At 37.3% G+C, this 14,499-nt stretch overlaps 1 protein-coding gene across 1 annotated transcript in view; it reads right to left on the bottom strand.

The window, feature by feature from the left end:
- Window positions 1-1,446: 1,446 nt before the first annotated feature.
- The window catches only part of CNTN1 (contactin 1), a 238,112-nt gene continuing 225,059 nt past the window's right edge, over window positions 1,447-14,499 (bottom strand). The window contains exon 25 of the mRNA XM_048956631.1: window positions 1,447-3,814. Within this exon, the coding sequence (XP_048812588.1) occupies window positions 3,735-3,814 (80 nt within the window). The 3' untranslated portion in view covers window positions 1,447-3,734. The remainder of the gene's footprint in view (window positions 3,815-14,499) is intronic.

Genomic DNA, 14,499 nt, shown 5'->3' with positions numbered 1-14,499 from the left:
AGATCTATACTGAAATGTATTTCCTAATGTCTGTCTTTTTTGTTTTAATTCCAATAGGAAATGTACTTTAATGTCATGCTGGGGCAGATTGAGACTCGAAGATCTGGTCTTCAGCCAGATATCTTCTATTTAAAGGCATATTTCTTATCACTTTCTGTAGCTAGAGGCCCTAAAGTCTGGAAACAAAGAAGTCTCACAAATAAAAACAAATTCATCTGGAAATTATGTTGACTGGAAATAATGAAACATTTTCTCTTATGGATGTATATTCTCTCCCCAAATCCTCCCCATGTTGCTGCAGCGATCTGTTTCCCTCTGTTACATTTAGCTCCTACAATGCCATGTGTTCTGACTTCCTCCCAGCATACGCTCACTCTGTGCTCTGCAGGCCCTGGGCAAGGCAGGAGCAAGGCAAGCTGAGGTGTTTGCTGGCTGGGTGTCCAGAACAGGAAACACACTGACCTTGCTGCTGCCTGCTTGGTTGCAAATTTCTAATTTAAGTCTTCACTTTCTAATCAGGCTATGTATTTCTGTAGTATGAAGCTGTTTAATTCACCTGCCACTTTCCAATAGATTCAGAATTATTAGCAGGTAGTCAGAGAATCAAAAACTTAATTCTCTTAGAGACCAAGATAAAATACAAAACATACCAAATCAAACCTCTCATAATATCCCCTTCCCCAGTCTGATCTCTGTTCCAGTTGACAAGACAATCTTCAGGTGCAGGGCATGAAGGACTTTTCCAACCAAAATGATTCCACGATTCTATGAAATGTATTCTGTCAACAGCTCTTCTCTTTTGGGATGTCTGAAGATAAATGAAACCAAGTTCTGAAATATAATCGTGAGCTTCACCGACAGATAAACTTCTTTCATGCTACATTTGGTGCAGCTTAGGGTCTGAAAGTGATCCCTAAAAGGCCAGCAGCCTCTCAGATTTTTGATGTAAGCAAGCCCTTGAAATTGTGATCATACAACGTATGAATCAGTACAGAGCTCAACACTTGGTTAACTTTTCCTCCCAAAAGCTCTGAAAAGCTCTCAGTCACAAAAATCTTTCAATCTATGTCACCTATAATCAAAGTGAAACAGCCACCCTTACCCCACAGAAGCTCTTTCAGTTCTGCTAAACTCATAAGAACGCAGGGGAGGGATACACAGGCTTTCATTCTAACCACATTCTTACTGCTACAGAGAACCGCATCATTATTGTGAAAGCAGAAAGCTCTAATTCAAAAGACAGTTATTATATCTTGAGTAACATTAATACATTTATTTAACTTTAATTTACTTTTCATTCATAAAAAGGACAAAGCACGGTCCTGCTCTATTCATTTGAAAAAGGAAAAAGAAGATAAAAAGTAACTAAAAAAACAGTTCAATATTCATCTGTATCAAATAATAGTAATATCAAGTTTCCTGAAATATAAAGAAACAACAAATATGTCTATCTATATAAACTTTAATTAAGAACCTTGCGTTTTAAAGCAGATGATACATTAGTTAGTTTTTCTTTACAGCAATTTGAAACTTCAGGTCCCAGTCGAATTTATACAATTATGTGAAACAATGAAAAACTTTGAACTATCTGATGAGTACGTGAGACCTACCTCATCTGTGCTGCTGATTTAAAAAAGGAAGTGGCTTTCCCTCCCAGGTCATTTTCATGCAAAAACTAACCAGTTTTGCTTTTTACACCATGTATTAGAAAAGTAAAAGGCAATCATGCATTTGGCAAAAGTTTTAGTTGTGGCTGTAGATTATATAAAAATGAGTCATACTGCAAAAGAACAAAACCAAATGAAATACAATAAAACACATTTCTTTTTGTACAGAAGGCTTACAGCATATTAGCTTCTCATGTATGAAGACAGATCGTTTCTCTTTCAAATAATGATACAATTTACGAAACAGAGTAGTGCTTGACACTTTGACATTCCTCTATAGGGAAGTTACCACTTTCACCTATTTAAAAAATTTTCATATTGTAACAAATAGTTAAAATTAAACTAAAACAGTATTATTGGTACTCCTTGATGAAGATTCTACACTTCTACATGTAAATATATAGTACAAAATTATACAAATTAAAGAAGGGGGTGAAAATCATTGATAGGCCTATTCTTGCTTCATGTAAATATTGTTATGGACCTCTACAGTATCAGTTCTAAAAAGATAAAATCTATTTCTAAGTAGCTAGCAAGGTTGTGCTAATAAAATATGATTCAAAGCTTATAATTCTTGAAGCATCAGACATTGCACTATTACTTGAGCCATCTGATTCAGTATCACTGTGTTTCTTCAACATTCACACTCTAATTCCCAGCATACCATGGAAAACATAAAGAACGTGTATTTCTTTACAAACTTAAAAAAATAAAACAAACTCCAAAAAAACACTGAAACACTTTAGACACAGTCAGAACAAAAACATTCTCTATCTCTAATAGAATTCCCATTTTGCAAAGGTCATAGCAAACATTTAGTTTCAACTGACATTTGGGAGCTGACTTTCATGTATTAACACACAGTTGGACCATTCAGTTCTCTGTCAAACAGGGAAACAGTCCCAGAACTTTAAAACTCTTATTTACAACACTATGAATATTAGAATAATATCAAATTCTTGAAAAAGCATATAGTTCTCCCAAATGTACGCTTCACCACAGGAAGGTAACACCTGGCATCTGCAGCATAGAAATGTAAATATAATAATTTTTTAACTGTGCTACTCTGTTTGTGTCATTTACTGTATATCTATTTCTTTTTTTATATTTTAAATCTTTTTACTTTAAAAAATAACATAAGCATCCTACCATTTCATGGTCCATTTAGGTGATCTTAATACTATATCTTCAGTCTTCTATGTGTTATATTGCTACCTTAATAATAATAATAATACTAAATCAAAAGTGATATATTATGCTGCTTCCCTGAACGCTGACATTTCACTCCTAAAATCATCAACAATGACCATAACAGAATTTTCAACAGAACTGTTTTAAGAAAAAAAATACAGTAAATCTAGTGTCAGTGAAGTACAGGTAAACTCCTTTAAGCTGAGCATACTATGAATGTCTCAGGTATTCTGAACATATTTAAAAGAAAATTTTTCTTGCCGTTGACATTTACTTCAAGTCCTTCAAATTGTATCCAATAGCCTCAAGAAATATAGCTGTGAAAATGAACAAAATGTTTTTGCTTTGACTGTCTCTCAAAAAACCAGTAATCCCAATGAATGATGATGGGGCCATTCAAAAATATGCAGTACACAAAACATATAGGATAGTACAGACAGACGTAGTACTCTTACATTTATCACATACAATCAACATTTCAATCTCTATTATATTTCACAATTTGTTATTCAAGTTAAAGCACCTACGTATGGTGATTTTACTTTCACTGTACAGCCTATGTTATTGGATTTTAACACTGTAACTTGCCCCATTGGACCGAATCATGCAACTGTCACAGATCAGCATAAGTGTTTTTATAAGGCATATTGGAACAAGTTAAAAATATTTCTTATCCTTTCAAAAGTTGATTTACTTAATGAAGGAGTTCCTGGATGCCTCAGTCCTTTTAAAGTCCATAGGAAATCGGTAGGGTAATTTATTTTAAAGTGTAACTTATTTGGCTTAGGATGGTGCCACAGGAATCAAGAGTTGCAGTCCTCCTCTTCAAAGGGAGTCCCTCGTGTTCGGGTGAGGACAAGGTAAATCCAGCTACATTCAGAATCCCGAGTAGGCAAGGACAGCGAGGGCCGGCAGCACCAGGCCCAGAAGCAGAGTCGGCACTCCAGCAGTGGCACCTGCACAGTGAACAGAGAACAACATGGTGTTGATTTTTCTTTAGCATTACTCAGAGTAGGGAAACAAAGCTGGATGTCAGCAAGAATGCAGGGTAAGAAGACTGGAAAACCAGCTGGCATATCTCAACACAGCTCCTACCTGTATGGATAATCTGAAATGGACAAAGAGACTTTCTACAGCACAGCAGAGGACTTGGTCTTTTGTTCTGCAAGAGTTGTTTATGCAGCGTGTTTATACAAGCAGCAAGGCCATTCAGAACACATCAGTGTATTTTGATTTGGATGGTCCAACAAGCCAGGAGGTTATAGCAGGAGGCAAAAGGTCAAAATAAATATTTAAGCATGTGAAAACAAAATTAATGGAGTCTTTGAAATGTGATGAAGCAAAGAGACACCTTTGGAAAAGTTAATGTTATTATGATCAGCAATAATCTGAGAGATGTCGAAGAGCCTGGTCCATTTGTTTACCTGCTTGATTACAAAGTCCAGATGGCTGGCTTCTAGCAGTGTGGCATTTACACATCTGTGTCTGTGCAAGTCACAAGGATCTTTCTAGAAAGACAGATCTGCAGGCTTTATGTGTCAGTCTAAGAAGTTTCTGTATCTTTTGTTCTCGAATATTCTGCTAATAAAGGGCTTTACTAATTAAAAGTCATCAAAGTATGATAGTGAGTGTAAAAAAAACCATGATGATTTAAAGTGGGAATTTGACCAAATAAATTCTGGTAGGTTACCTTCAAGCATTTATTTCTTCCAGTATTTCCTACCCACAATCATAATGAGAAAGTAAGGAAACTAGATAGAAATGAAACTGACTGATAACAAAAAACCTTTTTCACGAAGTCAGCAGCCTGAGTACAAATCAGACAACTGCAGAGCTCACTAGTTCATTAGTTAATTGTGGATATACAAAAGCTGTATTCTTCAATTGTTTGTGGTTCCCACATACACAATTGCAGGAATGTTTGTTTGTTTGTTTGTTTATTTGGATGGTGTTTTCATGATATGTCTCAACACAGTATGGGTTTGACTTCTTTTTCATCAGTGACTATGATGCACCAAACATGTACTATTCACAATTCCAGGACACAAGCTTTGCTCCATGAAGAAGTCTTCTAAGAATCATCACGTGCAATCTTAATGTTTGTACTAGGCAGGGTTTTTCCTCTTTTCAGTCATTTAATGGAGCCTTCAGCTGTAGTTCTCCATGTTCAGAGCACTATCTTCTTTTCTCCTTCAACTTCAAACAGCCCTCCGTCCAAATTCAGGCAGTTCTTTGAAAAGCCAGTTGAGAGCATATCTCAAGCTAGAGTGCCTCTTCTTCTTTCCTTCAACTAGCTTATTGCAGCATTTCCAACTCATTCCTGAATGTTGTCATAGTGGGAAGAATTATGTTCCACCATATATATATATAATACATGTGTATCACTGGAGCAAGTTGGGTCTAAAAACATCTTTAGCCAAAATCAAATGTGTGTCCTCTCCATCCCAGGAATGGAAGGAAGATGTTCCTATAGCTTGTCATATAGCAACTCATTTAACAGAAACAGGACCATGAGCCACTCGCAAACAGAAGGCTTGGCTTGTTTACAAGAGGCCTTAAGCAGTGAATTTTGAGTGCTATTAGAAAGGCAGATCTAAAAGGCAGTGTCTCCTGACTCATGGGGGAAGTTCTACACAGATCCCATCAGAGATTTGTCAGAAAACTGCCTCTGAGATGGAGCCAACTATTTCCCTTCCTGCTTCTGTCACAGGAGGAGGAAGCAAGCATTTTCACATCAGCCTGGTTTCTCTGCTGTCCATCCAGGGACAAAGTCCACAGCATCTGCCACAAAATCAGAATTTCAGGTCTTTCCCATAGAACTTCTTTTCAACTTCAGCCATGTTCCTCTTATTCTGCTCCCTCTTTGTAAGTCTCTCACCCCATTCCTCTCGGCTCCGCTCCTCTCTCAAATGAAGGCGTTTGTGCTGCTCCACTCTCTTCTCTGTCCCCCATATTAAACTCCATTTGCTTGCTTTCTCTTACTTCTGACCCCCTCAAAACTCTTCTCTGCTCTGACTTCTCCCCTTTCCCTTAGCACTGTGGGGCTCCTTTCTGAAGTTCTTCTGTACTTCTTTCTCACATCCAAGCACTTAGAGAACCAAGACGAGAGACCTACCAATCCTTCTTCATTTCTTCAATTCAGCTGTAAAAAGTACAGCACAGTAAAAGATAAAATTAAGGAAAATATTGAAAGGTTGCTTCGAAGTCCCCATAAATGGAGGAGATTTACACTTAAGATGTATACAAATGTATGTTCAGATATATTCTCATACATAACAAGTATATATTCTGACAACTGTGAAAAGTATGGGAGCATATTTATCTATACTTCTTAGTGATTTGTGAGGCACATCATTCTTTTTGTGTAGTCTTTATCCTCAAATATCAAAGTAGTAGCTTTTAATGAATGAGTTAATGGCCTTAGAAAACAAATTCTATATTATATGCTTAAGAATATCCACAAAAACATATTCTGCGTTTGTCAGAGTAGGAAAATGCAGTTGCAAAGACACAACTAAAGACATATTTTGAATGCTGCTGATTAAAGAAAACATGAGGAAAAAATGATGAGAAAATAAAAGGAAATTTCTATCTGCATGAAACTATTCTACCAAGAGAAAGCAATAATAAATCTTGTCCCATTACAGCCATTCCTTACAATGCATCAGACTAGCGGAACATTGTGAGGATAAATCCATGTTAAATTCATCTCCTGTTTTCATATATTTTTTTGTGTTATACTACTGACCCACGTGCCAGGAACATATTTTACTTGAATTACCATTCACCACTGCATGATGGCCTGTATTCTTCAGAAGCTCATGAACAGAAATCAGTGCACATTGTGCCCGAGTAACGATCACAGTTAATTCTGTGCAATAGAGTACTGCAGTTGTGATCTGCCAGTTTTAACAACCTCTCAAAAACTAGAGAAATGCCAGATAAAGACTTACAGAATGTGAAGAGATAAACATGTGGATTTAAATGAAAACAGAAGGGTTATTAAACTCCTCTTGAAGTCTAGCCAGGCACGAACAATTTAGCAATATAAAGCTTCATTCTCTCCTCAGTGCTACAACATTTATTCTGTTCTCCCAGTCAGCATCTTATGTATCCAGCACGCATGCCATTGCAAGATACAGTCATGAAAGTAGAGGCCAAAACGAAATCACTGTCACATCACCTAATTACCACTCCAACCCATTATCTGTGGACATCAGATCAAGATTCCTCATTTCCTTCAAATAAACACACCATAAATTCTTTTTTTTCCCAACAGCCCCAAACAAAAGAAGCCACGAAATCTTGTTTCTTGCTATGTTCACATGAAAGCCTTACTACTGTCTGCTGTAGAGTTCCTATAGTTGCTATTTTTAAGCCAATGACTAAACTATCCACAGAAACGTATGCCTTATTGAATACAATTTGCATTTAATGCATGAAATTATCATAACTTTTTCCTTCCTTCTTTTCTCAGCAGCCTTCTGGAATAGCTATCTCACGAACAGCTGCTTACCTGAGTAAATGAAGGGCACAATTGCTGGACAGATTTGCGTTCAGCAAGAACTTTACCTACTACAGGAACTCCTGGTAAAGTCCTACTAATCCACAGCTTTCTATTTGTACTTTATACAATACTTTATTCAGCAATACTTTATTCAGCAAGTTTGCTGACGACACCAAGCTGAGTGGTGCGGTTGATACGGTGGAAGGAAGGGATGCCATTCAGAGGGACCTCGACAGGCTGGAGGGCTGGGCTCAGGTGAACCTGATGAGGTTCAACACGGCAAAGTGCAGGGTTTTGCATTTGGGCCGGAAGAACCCCAGGCACCTGTACAGGCTGGGAGGAGTGGTCCTTGAGAGCAGCTCGGCAGAGAAGGACCTGGGGGTCCTGATGGACGAGAGACTGAACATGAGCCAGCAGTGCGCTCTGGCAGCTCGAAAGGCAAATGGGATCCTGGGCTCCATCAGGAGAGGGGTGGCCAGCAGGGACAGGGAGGTGATTGTCCCTCTCTACTCGGCTCTTGTGAGGCCCCACCTGGAGTACTGTGTCCAGGTGTGGAGCCCTCAGTACAAGAAAGACATTGAGATTTTGGAAAGGGTCCAGAGGAGGGCGACTAAGATGATCAGGGGGCTGGAGCACCTCCCCTATGAGGACAGGCTGAGGGAGTTGGGCTTGTTCAGCCTGGAGAAGAGAAGGCTGCGGGGTGACCTCATTGCAGCCTATCAATACCTGAAGGGAACCTACACCCAGGAGGGGAGTAAACTCTTCAAAAGGGCTGACAACAGCAGGACTAGGGGAAATGGTTTTAAGTTGAAGGAGGGAAGATTTAGGTTAGATGTTAGGGGGAAGTTCTTCACAAGGAGAGTGGTTAGGCCCTGGAACGGGCTGCCCAGGGAGGTTGTGGATGCCCCGTCCTTGGACGTGTTTAAGGCCAGGTTGGACGGGGTCCTGGGCAACCTGATCTGAATGTGAATGTTTGGTGGCCCTGCTAGGCAGGGGGGTTGGAACTACATGATCCTTGGGGTCCCTTCCAACCCGGGTGATTCTGTGATTCTGTGATTTATATTCTTTGTTGCCAATTCAATCATGAGTCGAGAGTAAATTTTTTTATATTTCTGAATGGAGATTCCAAATCTTCTGTCATCTTTAACACTGTGCAACATGTTTTCCAATGATACTCAAAAGTAATGAAATTAATTTAAGGTCCAAATGAAAGAAGTTGAAACAATTCAGACTTCTGTGTATTTCCCAAAACTCTGCAATGACTTGTTATTAAAAACATGTCATAATTTTCTTTAAGTGTTACCTATCTTTAAGACAAGACATTTCTGGACCCTTTCCCAACATTAGTATCCTTTCCATATTGATTACAAAAAAAATGTAGAAGATAATTTAGAAATCTTACTTTCATCAGGTCTGTGAAACAGGAAATTAGTTCCTGATCATCTGTGAAACTGTCATATGTAAATAACTTCTCTTTCTCAGTGAGAAAGCATTCGCTCTGCCAACATACACAAATGTCAAGCTGTTCCTTGGCTCATCATGAACTGATCCTGTTGTAGCAAAACTCCTTCTCTGCTTTTGTTATCAAGAAATATTGTTGAAGAATTAATCTGTATTAAATTACATCAGTTTTCTTAGTTCCTGGGAACTGAACATTGCGGGGAATATCTACATGAATGTTCTAGTTTGAGGAGTGTGATCTGAAGTATCTCAGCTGACCCACTTACTGGGCTTTATTTTGCACTATGGAGCTGACTTAGACACACTGTGCAGGAACAGAAGAGACAGCATGCAAAGCAAAACCTGGCCTCAGCATATATTGTGGAGCTGGATCCTCAATGTCAACTGTTTTTTTCTACTCATCCACCCTCTACTGTGCTGTACAAACCACTCAGGTAGACGCAGACTGACCATCTGAATGATACAGTAGATGCAACACATTTTCCTGACAAAACCTGTCATAAATTTATTACAAGTGAGTAAGGAAAACAGAATATTTCCTTATCAGAATTGAGATTTTATATGAATAATAATCAATTTAAGTTTATAGCAGAACAAAGTTTTACTCTTGTTATTTAATAAATGTATGTGCCTTTGCACCTATTTTCAAAAAATGGATTTTTTTTTTTCTTGACAAAACTCCTATCTACTTTCCTGTAAACAATATGCTCCTTTTGGTCCAGTGCCCACGAAGCAATGTCCATCAGGGCTACCTGCTTCTATATTTCTCCTTTTTACTTTATGAAAGGTAAATGCAAAGCCTTCTCAAATTTTCTATCTCCTTGTTTGCAACTAAGCATGTTCACTTCTGTGGGAAATAACTGAGCCAACTGAAGAATTATTTTTGGAAAAAGTATTTTTGCCTCCTCAGATTCTCTGAATACTGTTCCTTAGTTTCTTTAGCATCCCCTAGGCTCCATCAATATCTGTTTTGAGTGCATATTTACCCAGGCAGAACAGAAAAGTGGGAAGGGAGGAAATAAATTTTTTTTTAGGTTAAACTACACAGCATAAAATAAGAGAGTTGATTTGTCATTCTGTGAACTGGTTTCTGAAAAGAAATATTACTTGTCTCAGCTGGAAATAGCATCTTCAAGAAGGGCTACTGCTACTAAGAAGAAATGGGAAATATCGGCAGACATGGTTTCAATTTTGCTATTCCTATTCATGGTAAATGGAAAATAATTGAACTAATTAAAATATATTTATCTTGCATCGGTGACAACATTGCTCAGTCATAGTTCCAAATTTCCATTGTCTAGGATTACTTCTGTATAGGTATGAGGAAATTTTTTTTTTCTTGTCTATGCCATAAACATTTCAAGAAAGGCTCCATATTATAAAGGCTCCATAATTCTGTGAAGTACAGTTTTGCAGCACAGTAGACATGTGATGGCAATAACGCTGCCTGTGCATTTCCCTGTGCTTAGTGCTGTGCTAATGTTTACTGCGTTGCTTTAGAACACTTTTAAACCTATTACAAGAACAAAAGAGACAGCATTAAAAACATGTTCAAAGGACTACTGATGGTCTGAGTGGTTTATTCACCCACTATTAGTTTGTCTTCTCCTACTTAAGAATCCGTAACAGAGCCAAACAAGCTTTTTGTTTTGTTCTGGCAACAGCACCTGGCTTGCTGGAAGCTGCATGGGCTACCTTTCTATTGACTCTGGCCCCGCTGGAGACCTGCACTGCCAAAATGACAAGATGCCTTAGACTCTGAGGAAAATGAGATAATATTCAGTTGGCAGACTATTATTAAATGTCAATAAATGTGAATTATTTCTCAGAATCTTCTTCCCCTTTACAGATTACAGACTATCTTGCATGGATAGTTAATTAGAAGACCACACACAGTATTTTTAAAATGTACTTTTAAAGTGATATACTCAACAAATAAGAGCAAGAGCAATCCGTGGAGGTCTGTCTGTGACCCAGATTTGTACTTTTTACCATTTTGTGAGATTCAGGCAAAGGCTTGTTATACCTTTCAGCATCTGCTCTCTCTTCACTTGTGAGCAATCACACCTGACAAACTGGCTTACAAGAAGCTCAAGCACTACTGCCAGACCAAGCAAGGCTGAATCACGTTTTCTGTTAAGAAGAGGTGTTCACTGCTGGAAATTGCCCACTGAAGCAGCAGGAGGAGCTTGGAGCAAGTTTTAGTAGGTCATCCATGTAGAAAATCTCATCTGTGATTACAGAGATTGCCCGGTATGGCAAAACACTTGGCTGTGAATGTTCCGCAATGATATATTTTTCATGGCCTCAGAAATTATGGTTGATAACTTCTCAGAGGAAGTCAACTGTTTTCTCTGGCAGTCTCATTGACAAGGCCTAATATTTCAGGAAAAAAAAAAGGGAGGCTAGAAAAGAAAGTTTAATCATAACCTTGAGAAAAATTTACAGCCACTTTTCTGGTTCTTCTGACTGGGCACTGGCTTGTCACACAGTACTACATGGGATGCCCTAGACTTCATGTCTTCTGATATCTGTCTTAAGAGACTCACTGTGGTTCTACATTGCCTTTTTCTGATCCAGTTTTTGGAATGCACACTGGAAGAACATTACATACCATGAGAAAAAGAAAATGTACAGTCACAGCTATTTCTTCTCAGTGTGCATCATTTAAAGACCAAAAAGCACAGATTTGAAAAGGAAAAAAAAGGACATATATGTTAAGACTAATGTTTCTTTGATTCAAACTTCTGTGATGAATCCAGTCTCTAAAATCAAAGAACCAGAAGTTCACAGGTCAAGCAAATTTTCATGCTGATTGAGAAAAAAAATTGTGACTGGTCTTCTTTCAGAATTTCTCAAATGATAAAGTTCTTACTTCAGTGACGCTATAGAAAAAAGCCACAAGCACCAAATTTGATACTCTGAACAACTCATTTGAACAGATATGGAAGATTCATTTGAAATTTCCTACTTCGACAGCATTAATATTCCTCCTTCCATTCCCCACTGGCTGTTCCTGTTGTACAGGAACAGAAGACAAACAAGTACCTTGGTATCACTCTCACAAACCTTATTTATAGGACAAATCTATCTTCACCTCTCCATCTATTGTTTTTACGAAAAGGCTTTAGAATATGGTGAAAGTACAATATATGGCACTAACATTTAAAAGCAAGAACATTCTGACATTTTAATCCTTGAAGTATCCTGAAAATGGCACGGAGCATTTTAGTATGTAATAAGATGTACTATTAATAGATCTACAGAAAGAAGGCAAACATACACCAGTATTTCCCATATGGTCACTGTCACTTAAAAGATAATTCTAACTTAGCAAATAAGTGCTTTTATCTGTGCTTTATACCTGCAGTAACTAAAGTAATCAGAAAATCACCAATGGCTTTTGTCAGAGTCACTGGTTTTTGTTCAGTTATAAGTGAGAGAGGTTTCATGCAAAAGTGTGATACAGCAGATGTCTAATCTAGGAGTTCTGAATCACTCTCCTCACTAAATGAGAAGAAAAGTAGTTTGGTTAGGTTAGGTGCATACAACTGAGAGTTATGAGCATGCCACCACTTCATGGCACCCCTGAGATAATTTGTTAACCACTGAACTTAAAAATAATTTGAATAATGAACTTCTATTGCTACTATTAAAAATTAAAACGTGCAAGAATTGTCACAGCTAGAAACTATTCCTTTCTTCATTCCTTCATCCCTGTGATCACCTTTGAAATCCTGTCTAGATTATTAAGGGGAAAAAATAATGAGATGAGTCCTTCAAATATTACTTTAAACCACTCTAAAGATCACTTGCCTTCCTTTGATTTCTCAAAGCAATTAAAAATGCTGCATATAGTTCAGTAGTTAAATGTCCTACCAAGAGGTGAAATTAGAATATGCATTTGTGTTAAATTAAATCATTATGCATCAAAGGAATTACTATATTAATCCAAAATATGCTTCTTAGCATTCAGTCTATGGGCTACGTGATTTTTTCTGCAGTGTTCTATTTATTGTGTTTCTACATTTAAAGAAGTGAGAGTTAAAATACATAATGAACATTCAGATTTCTTCCATCTTCCTCTAATGTTGAAGTGAATATACTATCAAGCATTTTGCTTCATTGTTGAATTGATGGTCCTATTGAAACAGTGTCTATCAAAAATGTGCCAACTTTTTCAAAAAGGTATTTTTAACTGAATAGTGAGCCACAATTTATTTTTCTTTGTCTACTTAAACATCTTAGAAGTCAGTCATTGATTGGTGGATAACATCCAAGCTACTGAGAACAGTAAGGAGAGCATATGAGGATTTGAAAAGAATAATCCTTTGTCTATCAACTAAATATTATTCAAGCATTTTGTAGTACACTTTCCTAAAGCTGGAAGCACAGGGTCAGATTTAATGAGTGATACCCAAGCCTCCACCTCATTCAGGACACTGACTCCAACAGTGGTCTGTAACAGATGAAATGGAAAGAAAAACAAATTCATTGCCTGCAGAGTACAGTTTTGGTCTCATATTCTTCCCCACATCTGTCATTCAGTAGTTCTTGAGTCAAGGTCTGGATATAGGGCATTAATTTAAACAAAGCAGTGACAGACCAGGTCTGTATTTATAACTCTGTCCTGTTCAGTCTCCTGGCACTGCAAGTTCCACAGTTTAATTCTGTACCATGTAAAAGAGTATTATTTGGATAGCTTTCAACTTGCTGCCTGCTTTTACTGAGTATCTCCATCCACATACTATGAAGAAAAGTGAATGTTTTTCGAGTTTAGTTTTTCCCTATTGTGAATGATTACTTTACTAACTACCCTTAGTCTAGCTGAAGATCCTTGCTTCACTTGCAGATTTCACCCCTTCCTTGACTTTCTTGACTTTCTTGATAGTTTTTCAGTATTTTTATTGAGTATCTTTTTCTTATTTTTAGAACTTTATCATCAGAAATCCAACTACAGTAACAGAGACTGCCATGTAACATACAGCCAGTCAGGGGCCTCTTTTCATAAGCATGCCTTATGATTTTTACCTGCTTTCTCCTGTTACTTTTCCTATAACTGCAACCAACTTTGCAACAGACAGACATTTTCAAATTATGATCAAGAGAGCTTGACTGTAATACATAAAAACTGAATGACCACCTGATTTGTTTGACACTAATGTGTGCAGCATACATTAATATCCCCTTTAAATCATAATTAAAAAAAAAAAAAAAAGATAAAATAATTAAAATGTTTGTGAGTTCCTATAGGTAAAAGTTTTTCATTTTGCTTTGAAAAAACTACTTACTTCAAAGTAAATATTTCTTCAGGATCATAAAACATGGCCTTGGCAAATAGAACTCATAAATACACACATGCACATATATATTTATATGTAAGCAGTGAAAGCAAAGCTATAATTTAGTTTAATTTTGTTTTCTTGCTGTAAGGATATGCAGTATGTAAGTTATTATTTGTCTATGTCACTACTTAAAATGGGATATTAACCTTGTTTTAAATTGGAAGGTTATAAACAAAGGCGTTATCTTCGTTTTTTTTCACAGTATTTTCTTAAATACGAAGTTACCCTCCTTCCTCATGGATGCAATGTTAAGATTTGAGAGCTTGCTTCTATTTTTCTTTTCTCTGGCATAAATTATCTGCACTGAGGCCAATGCAGTTACATAAGT

This window comes from Lagopus muta, chromosome 1 (assembly GCF_023343835.1).
Source record: "Lagopus muta isolate bLagMut1 chromosome 1, bLagMut1 primary, whole genome shotgun sequence".
Classification (NCBI taxonomy): Eukaryota; Metazoa; Chordata; class Aves; order Galliformes; family Phasianidae; genus Lagopus; species Lagopus muta.
Note: the sequence above shows the minus strand (reverse complement) of the source record. Positions and strands in the feature narration are given on the sequence as shown.